Source organism: Delphinus delphis, chromosome 19 (genome assembly GCF_949987515.2).
Source record: "Delphinus delphis chromosome 19, mDelDel1.2, whole genome shotgun sequence".
Classification (NCBI taxonomy): Eukaryota; Metazoa; Chordata; class Mammalia; order Artiodactyla; family Delphinidae; genus Delphinus; species Delphinus delphis.
Window position 1 is genome coordinate 17,058,326 of NC_082701.1, and position 23,250 is coordinate 17,081,575.

The window sequence follows — 23,250 nt, forward strand, 5'->3', positions numbered from 1 at the left end:
TCTACCTAAAGTTATGGTAGAACTTCCCAGCTCAGTATGTAAATATCTCACTTAGATTTTAGTCTGGCAGCTAAACGCATATATTTGCCAGTGGAATCTGAGTATCTCCTTATTTAGCATTGGGCCAGGAAGCCAAGAATGGAAGAGGCTGAGGAGACTAGGCAGAAACATGGATTCAGGGAAAGAGTGATGACCTTATATTACACTCGTGACTACATAAGGAAAAGAATGTGTGTGTAAGAAGTGAAAGGTGTGTGTGTGTATTTAAATTAAAGCAGAGTTAACTGAAACTGGTCAGATTACAACTGGAATTGCATAGCGTTTGTCATGGTTAGTATGTTGTTAAGAGAGTTTGCTGTGAGTACTCCTATCCCCGTGGTAGTAATTAGTACATTAAGAGCTGTCTGTAAAAAAAACTAAATTAAAGACTGCTCTAGGTATTTTTCTTCTAAAATGTTATAGGTAACCCATGTGGTCAGCTGTGAAGTGATTTGTAATGCTTTGTGAATCACAGTATCTGAGATAAGTTAGTGAGACTGCATATAAATTTATCATCAGTTTAGACCCCAGCAGAGTCCTGAATAAGGTTCCTGTAGCCCTGTAAGCTTTAAGAAGGGAGAAGGGCTGATTCAGGGAAAGTGTAAAACTAATGCAAGTAGCCAGTCCATGATGTCTTGGGCCCCTGTGGCTTTAATCCACGATATTACAGCCTGTCAGACAGAATGATATGCTTGCATCAGAGCCCTTAGTAGAATTCTGAACAAATGTTTTAAAGAGCCAAGCATTTTTTTCAGTGACTTCTTAAAATCACCGGAGTTCGCAGGATACCACATTGGCTGCTATATGGTCCAGTTTTCAAAAAAGAGCAAAGAACCACAGTGGAACTGCTTCTAAACTTTTCCATTGTCTCTTCCATTTCTCTTCTGCTTCATCTCTCACCCACCACTCCCCATACACACAGCACCAATGCTGACACCTCTTCATTTTAATTCTTATTGACTGTATGTTAGTTCCTGCAGTGCTCCTAAATTTTCTCATCTCTGTGCCTCGTAATAATCAGTACACTCTGCTTAGAACACTTTCTTTCCTGTTTTTTACTGCACTGTTCATCCTTCAGGTCTCAGCTTAAATGTCACTTCCTAAATTTAGGAGACCATCGTTGACTCCATAAGCTCTTATCAGTAACAATAGGCTAAGTTATGCTGCGATAATGAACAACGCTGAAAATCTCAGGGGCTTAACACAACAAAGTTTATTTCTTGCCCACATTACTTGTCTGTCATGACTCAGAGGGGAAGCTCTGCCATAGTTTCTCAGAGATTCAAGCTAATAGGTAATAGAGACTCCATCTCATATGCGATTCCATGATAGCCAAGGCAGGATAAAGGATGTATGATGAATCAAGCAGTGGCTCTTAAAGCTCCTTTCAGAAAGTGATATACTCTGTACTCACATTTTACTACCCAAAGCAAACCCCGTAATCATCCCTAACTTAAGAGGGGGTAAGGAAGTACAATCCTACCATGTGCCAGAGAGAGAACCAGGATGTGTAGGGTATCCCCAAGGACTACCACCGCTCCCGTGCTGTATACCAGCACATCATCTTGTATTTCCTCTAACATCGTGATGCCATGCTTTATTATAGTTACATGTGACCTTACTCATTACTCTTTCCATTGCCTTCATTAGTGCTTGACACATAATAGGAATTCAAAAATATTTGTTGAATGAATGCATAGAACAACACTCCAAGATTCAGTCCTTAGCTCTTTATTCTTCTAGTTCTATCATTTCTCCTTGAAGATCACATGCCTCTCTCATGGTTTCAGCAGTCATTGCCCTGAGGGTGATGTCCATACCCTGACTTCAATCTTACATCTCCAACTACTTACTTGGTATTTCTACTTGAATTTAATGCATAAATTTAAATTTATTCCTTCAGTAAATATTTATTGATTACTTTCTGATAAGGCATTATATGAAGTGATGTGGATACAGAGATAAATACAATAGTACTTGCCTTCACAGGGCTTAAAATCTAGTGTAATATAGGGAAGAATACAATGAATCCGTTAATATATACACAATATACAAAATGCTATACCAAAGGAGAAGAGAAACAAGTGACTTACGGCAAGATGGAATTAGAACTTGTGTTGTTTCAACCATTGAATCCACTGAGCAAATATTATTACTAAATACTCTTCTATGCTGCGTACTGAGGATAACATGAATAAAGTTCTTTTTCCACCTCACAGTCCAGTGAGGAGACAGGTAGCTAAGGACGAAAGGCTAGGTGAGATTTTGATACAATGTGGGAGGGTGACTGAGGGGTATGGGGGATGGTGCAAAGGAAAGCAACAGAGGCATTCTTTCATGCATGCATACAGCAAACATTTATTAGGCACCAGTGAGGCATCAGATCCTGAAAACATAATACTGAGGAAGACAATTCCTACCTTAAATAATATAGAAAAAAAAGAAAAAATATATATATATATATATACACAGTATGTTGGGGAGGAACCTACCATCTAGATTGTCAACATGAGTTATTATTTTGCTTTTGTTTTTGTTGTTTTTGCATCTCTGAGGGCGAGTTTTGAGCATAGAAAAGACCATGTGTAGCTAATTTGAGGTCTAAAAAATTAAAATTCAACATATTAAAATTATATAATTTAAAATCCAGTATTTCAACACAAAAGAAAACTTAAACTTTAAAAAGGTCCACCCCTGGGGCTTCCCTGGTGGCGCAGTGGTTAAGAATCTGCCTGTCAATGCAGGGGACACGGGTTTGATCCCTGGCCCAGGAAGATCCCACATGCCGGGGAGCAACTAAGCCTGTGCTCCACAACTACTGAGCCTGCACTCTAGAGCCTGCGTGCCACAACTACTGAAGCCCACGAGCCTAGAGCCTGTGCTGTGCAACAAGAGAAGCCACAACAATGAGAAACCCGCGCAACACAATGAAGAGTAGCCCCCCTGCTCGCTGCAACTAGAGAAAGCCCACGCGCAGCAACGCAGACCCAATACAGCCAAAAATAAAAACAATAATTAAAATAAATAAATACATAATAAATAAAAATAAATTAAGTCCACTTCTTTTATTCTATTTGTAAGTCTAGTAAAAGGTAGTTCAAAAAGAGACTTTTATAACAAATTTCTTTAAATATTTTAAACAATATTTACACATTTAAAATATTTTATTTTCTCTTTGACGTACTTCAGTTGTTTAACAAACAAAACATTCTAAATTTCAAAGTAAATCTATAAGTACATTTACTTAGTAATAAATTAAAACTAATAATATAACTGTGGTGAATCTCAGATTACCATTACCATTTGGAGGGCTATTAAAGTTATATTTTACCTTCCAACATAAAAGTTTATCAAAATTAATTATTCAACTGCATATTTTAAATTGAACTAGCAAGGCTAATCTGTTAATCTAACATGGTAAGTTAATTGTTACAGAAGTTTAAAGACCAACTATTCACAGATTGTCTTTAAACTTAATATGAAAAAGATTAATATTTTAGGTTTAATTTACTTTATTTCTATACCTAATTCTTAACCTTCTATAGTTAAAAGATACCCAGTAAGGAATATTGTGCTACTACAAACAAACTTGGGAGAGGCGTGGTTACCATCTTGGTGCACTGAGGTTACTTATCAATCAGATTAGGCTGGGATACAGGAATTAATTCTTACAGATGACACCAGTGGGATTCACTGAGCCCCAGTTATGGTCACTGGAATAGGAATGCCCAACATTTACAAAAAGGCTGGTCTCAAGGCCTTGAGCACTTACATTAAATTTATACATAAATTAATTCTTCTGTCTGGCTTGAAATTGCTACATCCTTGCCAGCATATAACAGCTTCCTTCACTGTTTGCTTAATTTGCATTTCTTTGGTTATCTTAAGATAATGTCCTGTTATCTTTTGTCTAGTTCTAACATGCATCTATCTGATCCTTTATACCAGCTTTAATTCTTTTGTAAACACTTTGGTTGCTGTGGTCTGATTTGAGTTGACAGAATTCTCTGCTTTCTGTGTTATTCCTGTTTGACAGGCCACAATTCTTATAGATAATAAAATGATATTCAGTTCTACCCTGCACATCCCTGTGGCTCCATCTAGCTCTTGAGTCATAACACTGAAGTCATGCTTCTGACATAGATAGGAGAGACCATTATGATAAACTTGATGGATTTGTCAGTTGATTAATTCCAGCTGTTCCTCAGCACGCCCCAATGTGACACATCCAGCTCTTAGAGCTGAAAGCAGCATTACCCTGCCCTTGCTCAGCCATGATCCAGCTGTGACATCTTGGGCAAGTCATTTAACTGCTTTGGGCCTCAGTTTCCTCCCTTTTAAATTGTAAGAACTCTTGGGCTTCCCTGATGGGGCAGTGGTTAAGAATCCGCCTGCCAGTGCAGGGGACCCAGGTTCTATCCCTGATCCGGGAAGATCCCACATGCCGCAGAGCAACTAAGCCCGTGCGCCACAACTACTGAGACTGCACTCTAGAGCCCCGGAGCCACAACTACTGAAGCCTGCGTGCCTAGAGCCCGTGCTCCACAGCAACAAAAGTCATCGCAATGAGAAGCCCACACACCTCAACGAAGAGTAGCCCCTGCTCACCACAACTAGAGAAAGCCCACACACAGCAACGAAGACCCAACACAGCCAAAAATAAATAAATTAATTAATTTTTTAAAATTGTAAGAACTCTTCAAGTTCTGAAGCTCTATTAAATTCTAGTTTTGTGTAGTCAGAAATATTGGGTGTTTTACTGTGTTTTGTTTGAGCATTGGTCAGGAATTAGCTAAATTTTATCTTCTTGGAAATTGTCATAATTATGGAGGGCAGTGAGATAATAAATGGTTTTGCTTTCTTCTAGATCTTTGATGATGCATATAAATCCCAGCTCAGTTGTGTGGTTGTGGATGACATTGAGAGACTGCTTGGTGAGTCATGACTTTTGCCATCGTACTATCCTTGCCGCATTACAGCTAATGTCTCACAAATTACAAGAGAAAATACAGGTGTTTATAATCTATAGGGCAATAGAAATACCTTTCTTTGTCTAATAAGGAAATATAACACTATCGCTTATATCTGAAGTCAACAATGGTATTCATGTTAAATATGCCTTATGACCGTAGCTGCATTATAAACTACTTTCCTATAAGGGCCCATGTCTCATATTATTTTGTATCTTCCACAGAGTTCCCTGCCCATAATAAATGATTAGTAATTTTCATTGATGGATATATTTGCTGTATACTATTTCTGAGCTGCCTGTAGCTTAGGGATTCCATTTGTGAACTTTGACAGAACTAAGGAAAGAAGGGTTTAGGGCTGGAGTGAAATCTACAGGTTAGCTGTAACACTTGGGGCAGAAGTTGTAATCTCTTTGTACATCAGTTTCTGCTCACATAAAAAAGAGACTGTATTCTCTTCCTTACTTATCCCACAGAGTAATTGTAAAGACAAAAATGAGATAATATTGTGAAAGTTGAAAACATTCTGAAAGTTAAAAGTGCTCTACAGTAATTTTTTAAAATACCTATTAAACATCTCCTACGTTTAAGTGCACTCCTACAGAATACAAAGATGAATAAAACAGTCCCTGTACTCAGCTCATAAGAGGTATTCTACAAATAAATGCCAGAACAGTGTTATTACTCTTACATTTTATTTCATTGCAAAAAAATAGATAAATCTGGAATAAATTCATTGTAACAATGGCTCAGGATGCTATAATAAACTTGATTGAAATTGAACCTACCTGGTAACTTAATAAATATCTGAAAATACTGCCAACACCTGGTTAACTAACCCCTTCTTCATTAAGGGGTCCATAATGGTGTAGTAATGATTTCACGTTAACTGTTCTTACTACGTTTTTCCCATGATTTTCAGACTTGTGTTACATCCTCTATTACTTCTTTATTTTCCTGTTTCCTAAGGCAATGTTTATTACAAAGCAAAGCAGGTATATCTGTGAGGTCTTCTTAAATCAATAGTTTTATCTAGTGACCTGGGTTTTGGGTCTGCTATTTTTGATACACTTCAGCTCAGTTTCTGGGATTATTTCTTTAAAAGCTTTTAGGCACATACTCATAGCTCTGTGTAAAGTCCTTTATCTAAACACAATTGAGATGTGTGGTCATAGCAACAGTACTATGTCAGGAATGTGTGCCCTCTGAGTATATTTTCACTTGTATGAATAGTTATTATCCGTACTTATTTGTTCATTTATTCAGTAAGCATTTGCTGAGCCCTTACCACTGTGCTAGAATTATTAGGGTTTCAGAAAAATAAGTAGTAAGATGCTGTCATTATGACATACATTGGCAAAAATTAATACAAAGTAGAATGTGCCATGTGTTCTGGATATTCAGAAAGGGGAGGATCACTTTTGACTTCAGAGGGCTGATGCCTGAAGGCAGCTCTAAGCACAGGGCAAGGGTGCATGTGCAACATGCAGAGAAAGCAAAGCGGGTGGCATTAGTGTCGAATCTTGAAGGATGGGTAGAAGTTTTAACAGGTAGAAAGTTATTTGAAAAGTTCACTGTTCTTCACCATCTGTGGACCAATCTTAGTGGCTTTACCATCATTTCAGTTGTATTGAAGTACCTTACTTACATTATTATTACTTGCCATTTCCCCCGCTACCCATTTTCTAGTATCATGTTTTGTTGCCTGTGTACTCACTGTATTACCATGGCTTGCAGTAACTTCTTGGAAATGTTTAGTAAATACTCCTGGGGATTTTTTTTTCCTCTTTTAAAAAAAAAAAAAACTGTCTCTGAATATCAGACAGAGATGTCTACATGAACTCAAAATGGATATTTAGACGCTTTTTTAAAAATTTACAGATAAGAGTTCTTACGTACTATTTTAAGCATTTAAGTTATTGTAGATATTTTGTCTTGTTATCGTTAGTTGCATGACTGTTATTTAGGACTGTGTTTACTCTTTTTTTTGGAATTTTATTTTATCTTATTTTTATACAGCAGATTCTTATTGATTATCAATTTTATACATATTGGTGTATATATGTCAATCCCAATCTCCCAGTTCATCCCACCACCACCCCCCAGGACTCTTTATGCAGAAAAATCAGAATGTTTGGAATATGTGCATATGTATATCGAATCCCTAAACATAGCAATGTTTCTCTTCCAGATTATGTCCCTATTGGCCCTCGATTTTCTAATCTGGTATTACAGGCTCTTCTTGTGTTACTGAAAAAGGCGCCTCCTCAGGTAAAAATAATATAAGGAACATTTTCACAGAGTTTCTCCAGTAAATTATACAACGGTGCACTCTCTAAATAAGCAGATTATCATAAACATATAAAATTTTCTTGTTGAAGAGATTTTGAAAGGTTGTCTGGTCTGGCCTTCTGCCTTAAGGTAAATGATTTTCTTAATCACTTTTCTTAATCAGAGAAATTTTCTGTTCTTTTTCTGAAGATCTCAAAATCCCAGTTTCAGTTAGTATTCTGTGTTGCTTTATAACTTCACCACCATATTACACATCCCTACTTCCCTCCGTTTCCCATGAGAGATATTAATACATGATAGTAATGTAGAAGGGATTAAACACATGTTCCCATTTGTTTTGTTTTTCGTTTCATAAGTTTTCCTAAGAATTTGTATTTGGGGTAATTTACATCCTGTAGGGAGTTTTGTTTTGTTTTTAGTTTTTAAGGATGAGCTTGAGTTATTTTTCTTGTGTAATGTGGCAGTTTTGAAGAGTGAGTTTATAGCCAGAACCTTGGTTCATGTGGTTGTAGTTTTTACTCATGTGGCTGTTGGAGACTGGTGATTTTGATAGGTTAACACATTTAAACTAACCTATGAGGGTTGGTTAAATATGTTAATTATGTAGAGGCTGCCAGAGCATGTTTGGCTATGACATAAGACATGAATTCTCTTGGTTGATTCTGCATGTTGTAACCTTGAAGAAATGCCAATCAAAGGCAGATACAAAGGGGTGAAGCACTAACTTAAAAAAAATCTTAATGTCTGTATGGGAATCTCATATTTGAAGTTAGAGATATAAACTAAGCTGTATGGAAAATATTTAGTGTTAAGCTGGTGAATCTAATATTTAATTTAACGGTTAAAATTATATGTGTGTATGTGTTAGGCCTAAAGGTAAAGGACTTGTCTTGACTTTCTAGGGTTTTTTTTGGTTTCCCTAAACTAGTGAAAAGAAACATACAACCACCTTGAAAATTTACTACATATTTGCACGGTGAAAGGATTTTTTCAAATCATTTTTCTGTAAACTGTTATTCCCAGGAGTTGGAGTTTTAGCTTATATTGAAGCTGAAATTAGAGAAGTGAGAATTTTTTTCTTTTCTGATTCCTTCAAAAATATGTATATAGTTATAAAGCAGAAACTAACACACCATTGTAAAGCAATTATATTCCAATAAAGATGTTAAAAAATTTTTTTAATGTATATAGATATATCTAAAGTTTCTAGAATAAAAATAACCCCAATAAATAAATTTTTAAAATATATATATCACAAAAAAAATCCTTTTTATGAAATCAGCATTTAAAAAATTATAAGATTAGGAGACTTTTCCCAGGTATTAAAATTTACTTCTTGTAATATTCAGGTTTTTAGCTAAAAATAATTTATGCTACAAGCCATTTGAGAGAAGAAAGAATAATTTTTCAATGGTACTTTTTAAACTGCTTATCCCTTTACATTGTTAAATACTATACACATGGATTTAAACAGAGACATCCCCTGAGAATTATTTGTAATCCAAAATAGATACTAATAGAAATAAATAGAACATATTGACAAATGATTTGCAAAATCTTGAATAAAGACTTAGGAATAACTTTTTGTTTTATAAAAATAATTGTTAACACCCTTGAGGAAAGGAACATTATCTTGTGCTTTTAAATCTTACAGCATCTGGCACTGAGGTTTATACAGATATGCTTCATGAATAACTTATTCAAATATGTATATATACATATATATATATATGTATATATATATATACACACACACACACATATATATATAAACTTTTAAATATTTTTTGAGTGTCCCCTCATTTTGGTGGGATTGAGTATTTAGTATTGCTGTAGTTTATATTTGGCAAGATATGACTAAAGTGAAAACATTCAAAAATAAGTAAAGTTCAAATGGCCAATAACACAAAAAGATACTCAACATCATTAGCCATCAGGGAAATGCAAATCAAAGCCACAGTGAGATATCACTTTATATCAGCTAGGATTACCATAATCAAAAAGTCAGATAATAACAAGTATTGATATGCATATGGAGAAATTAGAATCCTTATACACTGTTGGTGGGAATAGGTAAATTGTGCAGCCTTTGAAAAACAGTCTAGCACTCAAAAAGTTAAAGATAGTGTTACCATATGACCCAGCAATTCTATTTCTAGGTATATACCCCAAAGAAATGAAAATATATATCCACACAAAAGCTTGTACATGAATATTCATAGCAACATTATTCGTAATAGCCAAAAAGTGGAAACAACCCAAGTGTTCATCAAGTAAAATAAACTGTGGTATATACATACAATGGAGTATTATTTGGCATTTAAAAGAAATGAAGTACTAATACATGCTATAACATGGATGAACCTTGAAAACATGCTAAACAAAAGAAGCCAGTCACAAACAACTACATATTGTATGATTCCATTTATATGAAATGTCCAGAACTGGCAAATCTATAGAGATAGAAAACAGATCAGTGGTTGCCTAGGACTGGAGGGGTGGATAGGGAGAATGAGAGGTGACTGATAATGGGTGCCGGGTTTCTTTGGGGGATGATGAATACGTTCTAAAATTGATTCCAGTGATGGTTGCACATATCTGTGCAATCTACTAAAAACCATTGAATTGTACACTTTAAGTCAGTGAACCGTGTGTTATATGAGTTACATCTTGATAAAATGGTTACAATTGATAGATACATAGATAGATAGTGTCAGAAGCTTAAATGATGAAAGGAGGATTCCATGCAGAGCTAGAGGTAAGGAGTGAGCATACAACATACATGGCCCAGATTGGAAAAAATCTTAGAAACAGGAGTTGAATCCTTAAAAAAGGGCTGTGGAATGAATTTCTCTAAGGATTGGAAAGGAAGGATATAGGAGCATGTAAGAAGTAGAAGATAGATCTAGTTGCCTTAGTGATTGGAAATGGTGGGGATTCTCTTTTAAGAGAATACCAGCCTGTCCTTAATCAGAATTTGGTGACTCTGACCTGGACTGCTAGATGACCTGCTGTATAAGTGAATCAGTGGCAGAAGAAGGTAACATTTAAAATATTTCTAGTTGGCATATATTTAACAAAATAAAAATATGCTTTCTCTGTACCACCTTGCTTTTTTAAATTAGTTTGTATTCTCTCAGGACAATAAGGGAAAATTTTTCAGGCTGATCCAGGGTCAAGACTATTTGTCATTCTAAAGGAGAAGCATTCACTTTACCAAACCATTATCATGTAGGTTTTTCAGATGTTTTCAATTAAATATTAAATGTATATGAATCTGAATGTTGTAGAGATGCATAGACTGGTAGAAAGCTATTATTTTATCATGTCAAGAAAACAGAAAAGTTGTAGGCATTTTTCTTTCAAAAGAGGAGCTGTACATGCATACAATACAGTAATCATATCAGTCACAGAATCCTTAGTTTTGCATTTGTTGTAATTCAGCTTTCACATAGAAAAATTGTATGTGCATGTGTGCACATGCTCAAGTAAAAGAATCCCTTCAGGGGTACTGTGTTGTTATGTATCAAGATATTCTTTTTTTCTACTTCTCCCCCTCCCCCATCTCCCCTCCCTCATTGTAAATTGGCTTATTAAAACTGGTTCACAAGCCTTCCTTTTTTCCCTTTGTGATTGCTTTGGTCTTGGATTTTCAGTGTAGGACTAAAAATTCAAGTCAGATTTCAGTTACTAGGATAATTTTCTTTGAATTTTAAATTTTTCCAAGTTAATGCATAGATTTTTAATGAACCCAGTATTCAGTGGATTTGCTTTAAATTTAGCTAGAGAGTTAATTTCATGATTGATTTATTAGCCCTTTGAAAGCATAAAAAGTGGTATCTGTAGTTCATGAAGACTGAAAAACATCATCACATTTTGTTTAGCATCTTTTTAAAACCAATTAAAAGCTTTTCTAAAATGGATTGAACAGGAGAAAATAAAACATGTTCCCTAAGTCTTTATTTCAATCAAGTTTCCCTGTGTTCTGCAGGAGAAGAGATCGAGGGGGGATAGAAAAATTGAAAAGGGCTGTCCCAGCAGGGAGCCACGCCGCAGAAAAGGGCTGCTCTGAGAACTCAGCAGCAGTAGCTAAGAAAGCTCCCAGCCTGCTTCATCTACATGCAGAGTCACACAAGGCATGGGGGTGCTCACCATCACCACAGAGGTTTCACATGTGCTTCCCTGCTGATTCTTGTGAAAAGCTAACAATTGGCTTGGAGGGTAAAAGACCACTGCAGTTCACCCTCCCTGAGCTGGACGTACAATTTGTCCAGTGTTAGGAAATGTCCGGCTTAGCAGTGAGAGGCTTGAAGACACCCCTCCTTCCAGTGAGATTCCTAAAGCCGGCTCTTTTGCTTGATGACACTGGGGCTCTTTTCAAGCTTTGCAGATTTATGGAAGTCGAAGGGAATGTGCCTTTCAGGATCAGGAGGATGAAAGCCTTAGTCTTCGTGTCAAGGAAGAGGCAGTAGTAATGCAGTAAGGCCAGGTAAATCTTCCTGGAAACTGCAGCACCAGCGGCTTTATGATTTTCCTCATAGGTCTCTTCTGGCACCTTCTTTTTTTTTCTTTTTGGGAGACAAAGTGCCTGAAAAGGAACTCCTCAGCTGTAAAATGACATGACTTCCAGTTTCCTCAACAAGTGTGAGAGTAGTTAAGCCCATTAACCTGACTGCTTTAATGTTTACCTGACACTTTTGCAAATCAGTTTGGAAGACTTCATCCATATGTACCAGAATAACCTTGTAACTAATGGAGAACCACTCCTTTTTCACTTCAGTGCTTCCCAGCCTTTTTCATATCATGGCATGTAGAAAATGATAACATCTGATGATGTACTTGGGTAAGTGGATGAGGCCGTTCACAGCTGGCCAGAGATGCAGCCACGCCAAGTGCCACCCAGCCTTCCCAAGGAGGGCTGACGAGAATTGGTATCTTAGAACACTTATAATTCATTCGCAGCATGCCAGCTGGAAAATTCTTTGGAAACTGTAAACTTTTACAAAAGAAGATCACTCTAAATTAATAGCAATATTACTGAAGTAGAACTTGGACCTGACAGTTGTTAGAATTTTAGCTGAAAAATAAAGTTGTTGAAAAAATTACTTCCTTACTGCTCTGGCACTTAGGAATATTACCTGATAAGAAAGAAGTAGGGCTTAGAGCTGGGAAGGGTATAACTAACAATAAGACTGTTAGTAAATTCCTGATGGGAACTCAGGCAGACATATTTGTTTCTCCATGGGTTTAATTTAAGATCACCAGTCTCTCTACAAGATTGCTTTTTCTGTAATCCTTGTATGACATCTCAGTGCAATCTTACTTCGGATATGTTATTAGGAGTCTTGGTGATATTAAGCAACTGTTCAGTCTTTGGGTTGCTTTAGCAAAATAACCAAATAATGGAAGAGATTCCAAATCACACAGGCCTAAACATGAATATCTCTCTATCTGTTCAAAATTAACTCTGGCTAATGACTACAATATGACTCAAGAAGATATATAACCATTTTAAGAGAAAGGTTTAGTAATTTTGCCAGACACATTAATTGTAATCACTGATGTGGTGACTTCTGCATCGGACTTCTTTATAAAAAAATCTGTGTGATGACTGACTGTTTAGTAGCCCAGTTTTCTCATTTATTAAGTCAGTGACGTTAGATGGCTACTATAGTTTAAAAAATTCTCTAAAAGTGTACTTTACTTACTAGGTTATCTCAGAAAGTTCTATGTAAATTGAATATATATATATATAGAGAGAGAGAGAGAGAGAGAGAGAACAATTTCAAGTTCATCAAAAAACAGTGAAAGACCTTTTTTTTTTTTCTTAGATTCCATATATATGTGTTAGCATATGGTATTTGTTTTTCTCTTCCTGACTTACCTCACTCTGTAGGACAGACTCTAGGTCCATCCACCTCACTACAAATAACTCAATTTTGTTTCTTTTTATGGCTGAGTAATATTCCATTGTATATATGTGCCACATCTTCTTTATCCATTCATCTGTTGATGGACACTTAAGGGTAAGACAGGAATAAAGACACAGACCTACTACAGAATGGACTTGAGGATATGGGGAGGGGGAAGGGTAAGCTGTGACAACGTGAAAGAGTGGCATGGACATATATACACTACCAAATGTAAAATAGATAGCTAGTGGGAAGCAGCCGCACAGCACAGGGAGATCAGCTCAGTGGTTTGTGACCACCTAGAGGGGTGGGATAGGGAGGGTAGGAGGGAGGGAGACGCAAGAGGGAAGAGATATGGGAATATATGTATATGTATAACTGATTCACTTTGTTATAAAGCAGAAACTAGCATACCATTTTAAAGCAATTATACTCCAATAAAGATGTTAAAAAAAAAAAAGAAAAAACAGTGAAAGAAATTTGGTGAGTCCTTTCATGAAACATTGCTGCAGATATCTGCTAAATAAAACCATGTTTTCAAAATAGGGCTTATTGTTTTGTTTTTCAGTAGAGCACATCTAAAATATGTATTAATTAATGCAAAAAATTATAAGATAAATATATATACACACATACACCATTTTCAGGTAGCTCAAAATTAAATATCTAAATTTTAATCATAGAAAAATGCTAATGGTGCTGAGACAAAATATCCTCTCACTGCCTTAAATATATTACTGTGACTTGACATCAGCATTAGAAAAGTGTTGGTTATACCATCATAATGTTCCATGGGGCCATGAATCTAGTTATGAGTATCCTCTCTGCACAACTTACTCATTGTATTGGACTTGGAGTCAGAAAACCTGAGTTTGAGTCTTAGCACAGCCCTGGCATTTTAGTCTTGAACTAGTCCCTTAATACCTTTGTGTCTATTTCTTCATCTGTAAAATGAAGATAATTCCTCCTTACCTACCACAGTGACGGCCAACTCACATAATGTAAGTTCTGTGTAAACCTGCGGGCTGCACAGATATAAGGTATTAATGCCTGATTGTGAAAAGCATAGAGTTACTGAGAAGTAGGAGTATGCTGTTTCCACAGAGAATGTCATTTGTAAAGAATCAGTTTATAAAGTCCTATCCTTAAAAAAGGATGAATGTTTCTCTTGCGTGATTTGAATGTTCCCATTGCTTGGAGCCTAGGGGTTGACATCTAAGATTCTGTTTCTTCCTGTTTTCTTAATGTTTCAAAGTTCTTAGGGGTTTAGTATTTTATTAAGGCTGTTGTATAGAACTAGAAATGTATTTCCCAGCTGTTGTTTTAAGAAAAGAGGTGCCTTTAGATAGTCCACAGAACCTCTTTAGCATTTAAGATAGGAAAACTAAAGAATGTAACTGTATATAGCAAATTTCCAGGGAAAGTGAGTTCAGTGTTTCAAGTTGGAATGCCCAAGTTCAACTTCTCTCATTTGCAATACTGGAAAAAGAAGTAAAGGCACCCTGCTTCCCCATCGCCCATTCACTGAAATTTAGAAGCTTCCTGAGTCCTAAGACAAATACTCTGGTCTGGGGATTGGAGATCCCTCTTATAAAAGGGAGAATGAAGTAGAAACAGGAATTTCAGAGTTCAACAGCGTGAGGAGTAGAGAGAGAGCCAGGGATTTGTGGCCATTGTGGGATCCCAAGTACACTACCCATTACACTTGTCCTTAGCCTCCAGGGACTGGCCCTCCTTTTTCCCTGTAGCTACCTGTTGCTTGTGACTAAAGTTCACCTCTTTTTCTAATCCAAGGTGGAACAGGATAGCATTTCACAGTTTCTCTCCTACCTACCTTTCCCCAAAACAAATACACAGATCTTTGAAGATCCGTAAGGGTTTATACTATATGACATAACAACTATTGGGTGAGAAGAACCAATAAGGGGAACCTTACAAAGGGTCCAAAACAATCTGTCAGTATTCCTGATAGTTATTGGAATGTAGATGGAACAAGGCCTTGATCTTTTGACGTCACAGCTTGGTCTGTAACCACGTTTTCATCTTGACAATCCTGCTTACCTCTCACATTGGGGAATGGCAAATGTCAAGAGTGCTTTTCACAAGGAAAGCTCCAGACAATCTGCCTAGACCCTCCCTTCCCTTCTTTCTTTCTCTTTCTCTCTTCCTCCCCTTCCTTCCTTCCTTCCTTCCTTCCTCCCCCCTTCCTTCCTCCCCCCTTCCTTCCTCCCCCCTTCCTTCCTCCCCCCTTCCTTCCTCCCTCCCTCCCCCCTCCCTCCCTTCCCTTTCTCCTCTTCCTTCCTTCCTCCCTTCCTTCCTCCCTCTCTTCCTCTCTTCTTCTCTTCCCCTCTCTCTCTCTTTGCAGACCTATTTAGGCTACATAGATGATGATATTTGTTGAATGGATATCTTGAAGATGGTGAGTCTATGTGTAGAATGGCATTGGCAGCGTAAATAAGAGCTCAGGAGTTAGAATTAGAAGACGTGAACTTGAATTCAGTCACTTAATTTCTGAGCCTCAATTTTCTCATAGTAAAATGGGAACAGTAGTAATATTTAACTAATATTTAGATCGTGAGAATTAAATAAGATAAATGTTGATTATAGTTCTTTGTAAACTGCAAATCACAACTCAATTGTTAGTTTATTATTCACTGTAAAGAAAATTCTGACTCTGTCTTTCCTCACACAAAAAATATGTAAAACCAACAAAGTAACCAACCCATATCAAAGGAGCTAGGCTCCAGGTGGCTGCTGCGGAAGAAGCCAGCCCTAGAAATGTCAGCAGGAATGACAGCTTCCTTTCCCTCTAGCTGCCAGCCATCGGGCTCCTACAGACCCTGCTGGGGCCAGCCCTGGAGCAGGTGGAAGAAGGGTGCCAGTTCCCCAAGTAAGGAGTAATAATGGGAAGGGAGGACAGGGAGAAATACCAGCCAGAGCAGGGAGATGAAAAGCTTGGTGGCTGCCCTGCTAGTGATCCATTATCTATATAAAGTGGGCCCGTGTCAGAAACTGCCTACCTAAGGATCAAATCACCTTCCACTTAATCCTCAGTTATTCTCTAAGTGTGATTTCAGTTATGAAGAAAAAAGGACTGGAGGAAATATGCCAAAATTGTTTTCTGTGATTGCCTCAAAATTTTGAAAATAAAGTTTGAGCTCATCCTCCCAATATTTTAATGCATTTATTATTCTATTAGCTGATGTTCATTTTAAAATGTACAAAAAAGGAATTTTTGAAAAGAATGAAGAGAAAAACAAAAGTTAAAGGAAGTTCTATTATTTCTCCATCTTAAAGACAGCTGCTCTTAGATGGTAGATCGTAGGTGGGTTTTTCTGCTTTATTATTTCTTACATTTTATACATTTTCTACAATAAGCATTTGTTACTTTATAATCAGGAAAAATAAAAACTTAATGTGTATACGGTCGTTTTTATTTTTTATTTTTTTTGTGTGTGTGGTACGCGGGCCTCTCACTTTTGTGGCCTCTCCCGTTGCAGAGCACAGGCTCCGGACGCGCAGGCTCAGCGGCCATGGCTCACGGGCCTAGCATGTGGGATCCTCCCAGATGGGGGAACGAACCCGTGTTCCCTGCATCGGCAGGCGGACTCTCAACCACTGTGCCACCAAGGAAGCCCAGTCATTTTTATTTTTAACTCAGCAGTATAACTGTCAAAATTCCAGTCCTTTGCAACTAAGTTGCTGCTTGACTAACAATAACCGTTAAATGAATCTACCTTTGTATCTAAGCTTGTCTGTATGCAATATATTTTGTTAGCCTTGTTTTTTCTTTAAGGCTGATTTAATTTAAGGTCTGGTCTGTAAGATACTCTGTGGTCCTGCAAGTAAAAGTGTGTATGTAAGTGCCTCCTGACTCTCATGGTTGTCCTTGGACACCCACCTGGCATTCAGCTCAGTGCTGTGCTTCCAGGCTGAACTTAACGATGGTTGAATGCCAATGTGACCAAGGTTGACCAGGATAGATGGTGACAGTTCTACTAAGCTTCATGGAAAGGAGATGAGAAGTTTCTTTCTATCCAAAAATATTTCTTTTGAAATGCAAGTTTGAAATATTTCTTTCTATATGCTTTTATTAGGATGTACATTTCATAAACTTTTGTTCTGTACTATAGAAATAACAAAGATGAGTAAGACATGCTACCTGCCCTCAAAGAGCTCATAATCCAGGACCACCTATTCAGTTGCGCAGTTTGGGCACAAGCTGTGCACAAGGTCAACTGGCAAGTGGGGGTTAACATCCAGCCCACACTCCAGTCGCCCTGTGAGCCGTGTACCCTGACGTGGGCTGTAACTGCCCAGCTGAGTAGGGTTGCCACATTTAGTAGATGAGGATATAGGATGCCAAGTTAAATTTGAATTTCAGAAAGTCACCAAATAATGTTTTAGTGTAAGTATATCCCATGCATTGTTTGGGACATACCTATACTCAGGGCTTTATCTGGCAACCCTAGCCTGAGGAAGAGGAAAAGGGGTGCCTTTTTACTCATATAAGGTGCTGGGGCTTTAGGAGATGGGGACAAGGGTGGCTACATATACCTAGATGACTGCTTTTTTCTAATTCATCCACCTAGGAGGGGTATTTATTTTCTTCTTTGTATGCAGGCCAACTAGCGTCCCTGACACAATCCAGTGAGGGAGAAAGATGTGTAAACATGATGATGTAAATAGTTAAGTTTTATAACTTATGTGGGTTCCAGTGGACTATGGAGGAAAGTATGGTCCATTTTACCCGAGAAAATCTGCAAGTATTTCACAAATAGTAGTTCTTGATCCTGGTCTTGAAAGACGAGTAAAAGGGAGATTGATCAGGACCATTATGCTGTGCTGAGGAATTCCAGCTCTGCAGCAGTGGGCAGAGATGGTGAAGGATATGCCTGCGCCAGAACTAGCACGTTTTTATTATTTACGTACGAACTGATACTTGGGAATTTAAGGATACGTTTTGTGTACAGTTACTTATCTTAGGCTTCATATGGCATCTTCAGTTTCACTGGAGGGAAGAATAGGAATTAGTAAGAAATCAAAGGCTTCATTTTTCCGAAATGACTGAAGCTGAACCTCTTTAAATATTAATTACTGTTATACTTTAGCCTTTTTTAAAAGGAAAGAAATGCTACATACATCTTTGGTGTCTGAAGCAAAGTATTATAAACACTACGTCAATGAATAAGGATCCTCATTACAAACCATAATCACATGGCGATTATGCAAGAACTATTGGAATGTAGAGGACTCTGCCCTGGGAGTCATTAAGTAGACCTAGTGTGCCCTGTTTTTTTGAGTTTGTTGTACTTTTTCTTGTTTTTAATGGTTTTGCTATCAGCTTTTACTTGAGGAATTCAAGTCAGTTGTGTCAGTCTGCCTGCCTCTGACAATTCCCCCTCGTCTAATTTGCTGCTTCTTAGCTGTGAGCTAAGAAAGGCAACCTCCAGGACCCTTGAGTTGTCTGTAAAGTGAGAGCAACTAGACTCTGATGAGAGGCGGAGGAGCTTCCTGCCAGCAGGGCCATGTCGTGAATTCCGTGGATCCCTTTCTTCATAAAGAAAATGTTAAACTTTTATTTTCCAACTGTTGGAATTTAAAACATTTTCCTCAACCTGAAAGTTCTTTTATTCTTCTTCTGATTTTAGAAGAAATTAGAATATTTTTGTGGGCCCTTGCCCCTGTGCCCGCTGTGCCCAGTGGATAAGTTGGTACTACCTGTGAGTAGTCACTTGAACCTCAATTTATTGTGTTTTTTCAGTTCTAGAAGTTAGAGAATTTTGCATGTATCTTGGTTCTTGGCTATGTTCTAGATAGTTGAAATTGTTCAGTAAATTGGCCTCCAGATAAATGAGGTGTTTTTACTGGGCACATTGAATCCATGCTCAGAGAGGGTGGAGCCTGAAGGAGCAAACTGGGTTGTGTAGGGTTAAAGGAGGGCAGAATGTGGAGAGAAGGCAAGTTCTGAAATATCTTGAACATAAGGGATAATTGCGAACTGGTAGAAAACTCTGGAAAGCATTTTAATAAAGAGGAATGCTATGGATAAAAATCACAGAGGTAGAAGTTAAATGAGAAAGAAGAAGAGAATTGAACTGATCAGAGCACAGGGGTCATTTTTGGGCATCTCAGCTAAAAGCGGAGGGAGGGAGGGAAAGTGTACTGTGGATGCCAGGTGGAAGAGTTTGGATTTGCTGATGAGTCAGTGATCATCTTAGTTACGTTTCTAATGAGAGAGCACCTACAAAACTGGGCACTAAGAATACCGTACATCAGTACGTCTTTATTTTCTTAATTTATTTAACCTTTTCTCCTAAGAGCTCAGAGGTCGTAATTTCTAGGTGATATATCTAACTCATAATTAAGAGATCAGCCATTGCTGATATAAGTTAAAAATTACACAAATAAGAATGGACAGCAGGGCTTCCCTGGTGGCTCAGTGGTTGAGAGTCCGCCTGCTGATGCAGGGGACACGGGTTCGTGCCCTGGTCCGGGAGGATCCCACATGCCGCGGAGCGGCTGGGCCTGTGAGCCATGGCCGCTGGGCCTGCGCGTCCAGAGCCTGTGCTCCGCAATGGGAGAGGCCACAACAGTGAGAGGCCCGCGTACCGCAAAAAAAAAAAAAAAAAGAGTGGACAGCAAAGCATAGTGGGAATATCGGTGAGGCCTGAACTCTGGTTTCAGCTCCCTCCCTGGATGTAAAATCTTACCCCCGTTTCTCACCTACAAAATAGCCAGGAGAGGAGAGGGAGGAGGAGAGAACTAGGCAAGCTTTCAGAGCTGCTCCGAGTGTAAAATCTGATGATTCCATGTCTTTTTCACAAACTGGTACTAGAATATTCTTTAATATCTCAGAGTGGTCTGCTCTTGCCTATAGTAATTTTAAAAAATTATTTAGGGTGAAGTTCCTCATTTCATATTCAATATGTATTATGAATTCCCCCTCTTTATTGTCCTCTGTCCTGCCTACAGCACCAGGAGGATGGTTACAAAGACAGTAGGCCAAGAATTTGCTTCAGGGTAAAATCTAATGGAGAGTTTCAATGTAGTTGTCTGCCTAGTTGTAACATGATTTATTTGAAACATCCTTCCTTTGGTATTCAACTTAAACATTTAACTACCAAAAAAAGAAGTTACAGACGTTTGAGCGTGAGAAATCAAATGCATGCAGGATATGCAAAGAGGCCCCATTCCTCTCCTTTCGCTGTCCAGACTTCTGGTTGTTTTTAATAGTAGTCAAATTTTTCCCTTGATTTGGGGAAACCAAGAGTTGTAGGAGATGCTTAATGATAGTTATCTCGCTAGCTTAAATTAATGGCTTCTAATGAGTCTTATCTTTTCTCTGTCAGAGAAGTCTGTATTATGAATAGTTATGAATAGCTTAACTATTGACGATCAATTGATTAGCTAAAAGAAAGCGGTATGACATCCTTTGCATCTAGTTATGTTGTAAATGAAGCATACATGCTGATCATTCTGGATTGTTTTCTTTAAAACTTGTTGACTTGTTATCTTGGGGCTCAGATGTATAGACTCTGAAATGGTAGTTATTTTCCTGTTGAACATTTGGTATAGTGTGCATTATTCAGGGCCAGAAGAGACGTGTAACAAGGAAGGAGTGATCTGCAGCCCTTGAAACCTACACTGAGATCACCATTCATTCATTCAACACAAATGTATCAACCTGTCACTATGTTCAAGGCACTATGCTAGCCCTGGATCCATCAGTGAAACCAAACAGGCACAAGTCCTGTCCTTATGAGGGAAGACCAGCAATAAATAGAATACATAAGTAAAGACAGTAAATGAGTAAAGTATATAGTATGTTAAGAGGTGATCCTACTGTGGGGGGAAAGAGCAGGATAAAGGGAGATGAAGCGGGGGTGGGGGGGGGTGGGCCTTGTGGGAAAGGTGACACCGGAGCAGAGCCCTGACTTTGAGGCAGAGAACCATGTGGATGTATAAGGGAAGAGCATTCTAGGTAGAGGGAACATCAGAGTATCTTCTGTGTGCCAGGCATGCTGTGCTAAAGACCTGCAAGGACAGAGATGAATAAAACATGGCCCCGCCCCCAGGGAGCTGACAAGCTAGAAACAAGATTCAGACTTGCAAATAAATGCAGTGGTAAAGTTGTATAAGCTCTATGGTGGATAGAATTTTTTATTTAATCTGCACTGAATAATAACAAACTAAGTTAAAATATCAGACATTACTCCCATTTCAAGAATGAAGCTAGTGTGACAAACTGAAGCACCTCTTACCAGAAAAGCTTCACATCCTCTGCCCTGAGCTGATTTCTTCCTCAGAGTCCCTGCCTCTCACCGAGGCCCCTCACCCTCAACCTGCTGTCACGGCTGCTTCTGAGGGGCGTTTGATCTTTAGCTTCAGGCCTCGTCTGGGCCTTGACTAACTGTCGTTAAGCTGAAGATCGGCGCGCTCATCTCCCCCTAACGCAGAGTGAATCTTGGCCTTCTGGGAGAATGCACTCTCTTGGCATCGTTTGCGGCCAGTGCCGTGCATTGTTGGGAAGAGAGGAATTCTCAGGTGCCCCACTGCTCGCCCACCCAGCCCGATGTCATAGATTCCTGACATCCCAGGCAGAGGACAGTTTTTCAGGTTCCTCTCAAGACCATCGTTCAAGCACTCACTTCCTTTCACTCCTGCCTCCTCTGACAGTGATGGCAAAGGCCTCCCTCTCCCACACATTCTCACCTCATGCTCTACTCTGACAAGTAGGTAGGATTTTTAATCCCATTTTTATGGTTAAGGATGAAACAGGTGCTGAGAAGTTCAGTAATCTAGCCCAAATCACTCAGCTATGAATGGTGGAGCCTGTACTTTTTGTATGGTACCAAGCCACCTGTCCATCAGGGGACTTGCCTCTCCTCCCTTGCTTTCTGCCCGCCCTGGGCTTGCGTTGAAATGGAAGGCACGTGTGTGCATCACTGATGATGAGGCGCCGACCCTTCCCAGGCGCGCTCACTCTGAGACCCTTTCTCAGAGCCGTCTTTCCCACAGCAGCCCCCTCACAGGCTGCTGGACTGCCCGGCATGAAGCTGCTGGGATCATCTTTCTCGTCATCACAGTTCTTCCTCCTCCAGCACCTTCTTTAGTTTCCTGTTGCTTTTTATACAAAATCTCCTTTCTAGTTTGGCATTCTGAGTCTTCCTTTTGTCCGCTGCCTACTCCCCATCTCTCTAAAAAGACTTCGTTTTCAGCCCTGAGGGCTCTGGCTCAGCTGCCTCCACCACCCACATGGGAATTAGGAGCATGGAAGGCCTGTCCCTTCTCCTCCAGGGCCTCCTCTTCATCAGTGTCTCTATGATACTGTAGGAATCTTCCCGGATGACCCCATGCCAGTGAAGCTGTGCCCATAAGCTGTGTCCCCTCAGCCGTTATACACTGGTGTTTGCTGGTGTGTTACTTGGCAGTGGTCCCTGAATATTTACTTGGTCTCCCCAGCCAGATTGTACTCACTTTAGAGGCACAAACTGAATCTCATAATTCCATAAATACCTGAACAGAGTCAATTCATGTTAATGGTCTGATCAACTAACCTATTTTATCTTTAACTTGGCTTACAAATTCTGAATTCTGAAAAATTTCACTTTTGTTTACAAAAGCCTCAAATTCTAACAACGAGAAAATAAAGTTTAAGGCCCCCGGCACACTCACTTCTTAATCCATTTCAGGGTTTCCAGTTGTTCACAGTTCATTCTTCTTAGCAAGGGTGTATTGCCCTTGCTCAGCATTGAATGATATGGAAATAATTGGCCTTTCTTTACTGCATAACTGACTTTACTTTTGTTAGCAGGTTAAAATCAGCCCTTCCATTTCACTGCAGTATTATATTGGTGGCATTTTTATTTAAGGAAGGGAAAAAAAAGCTTTCTTCCACATGAACTTTTGTTGCAAATCAGTTTATTGGGGCCAATCAATGGGCAGGACCTATGAAAGGGTGTGGATTATCTGGTTAGTCCTTTGTGTGGCAAAAGGCTTAGATACTGCTTAGTACTTGGCTCATTCTTCATCAT

At 38.7% G+C, this 23,250-nt stretch overlaps 1 protein-coding gene across 3 annotated transcripts in view; it reads left to right on the forward strand.

Annotated features, from left to right (window-relative positions):
• The window catches only part of NSF (N-ethylmaleimide sensitive factor, vesicle fusing ATPase), a 156,946-nt gene that overhangs the window by 121,560 nt on the left and 12,136 nt on the right, over positions 1 to 23,250 (forward strand). For 2 of the 3 annotated variants that reach the window (XM_059997645.1, XM_059997644.1), the window contains exons 16-17: positions 4,907 to 4,973; positions 7,201 to 7,280. In XM_059997645.1, coding sequence (XP_059853628.1) covers positions 4,907 to 4,973; positions 7,201 to 7,280 — 147 coding nt within the window. Of the gene's footprint in view, positions 1 to 4,906; positions 4,974 to 7,200; positions 7,281 to 11,292; positions 13,026 to 23,250 lie in introns of those variants that run through there. The other variant, XM_059997648.1, reaches the window with a different exon arrangement.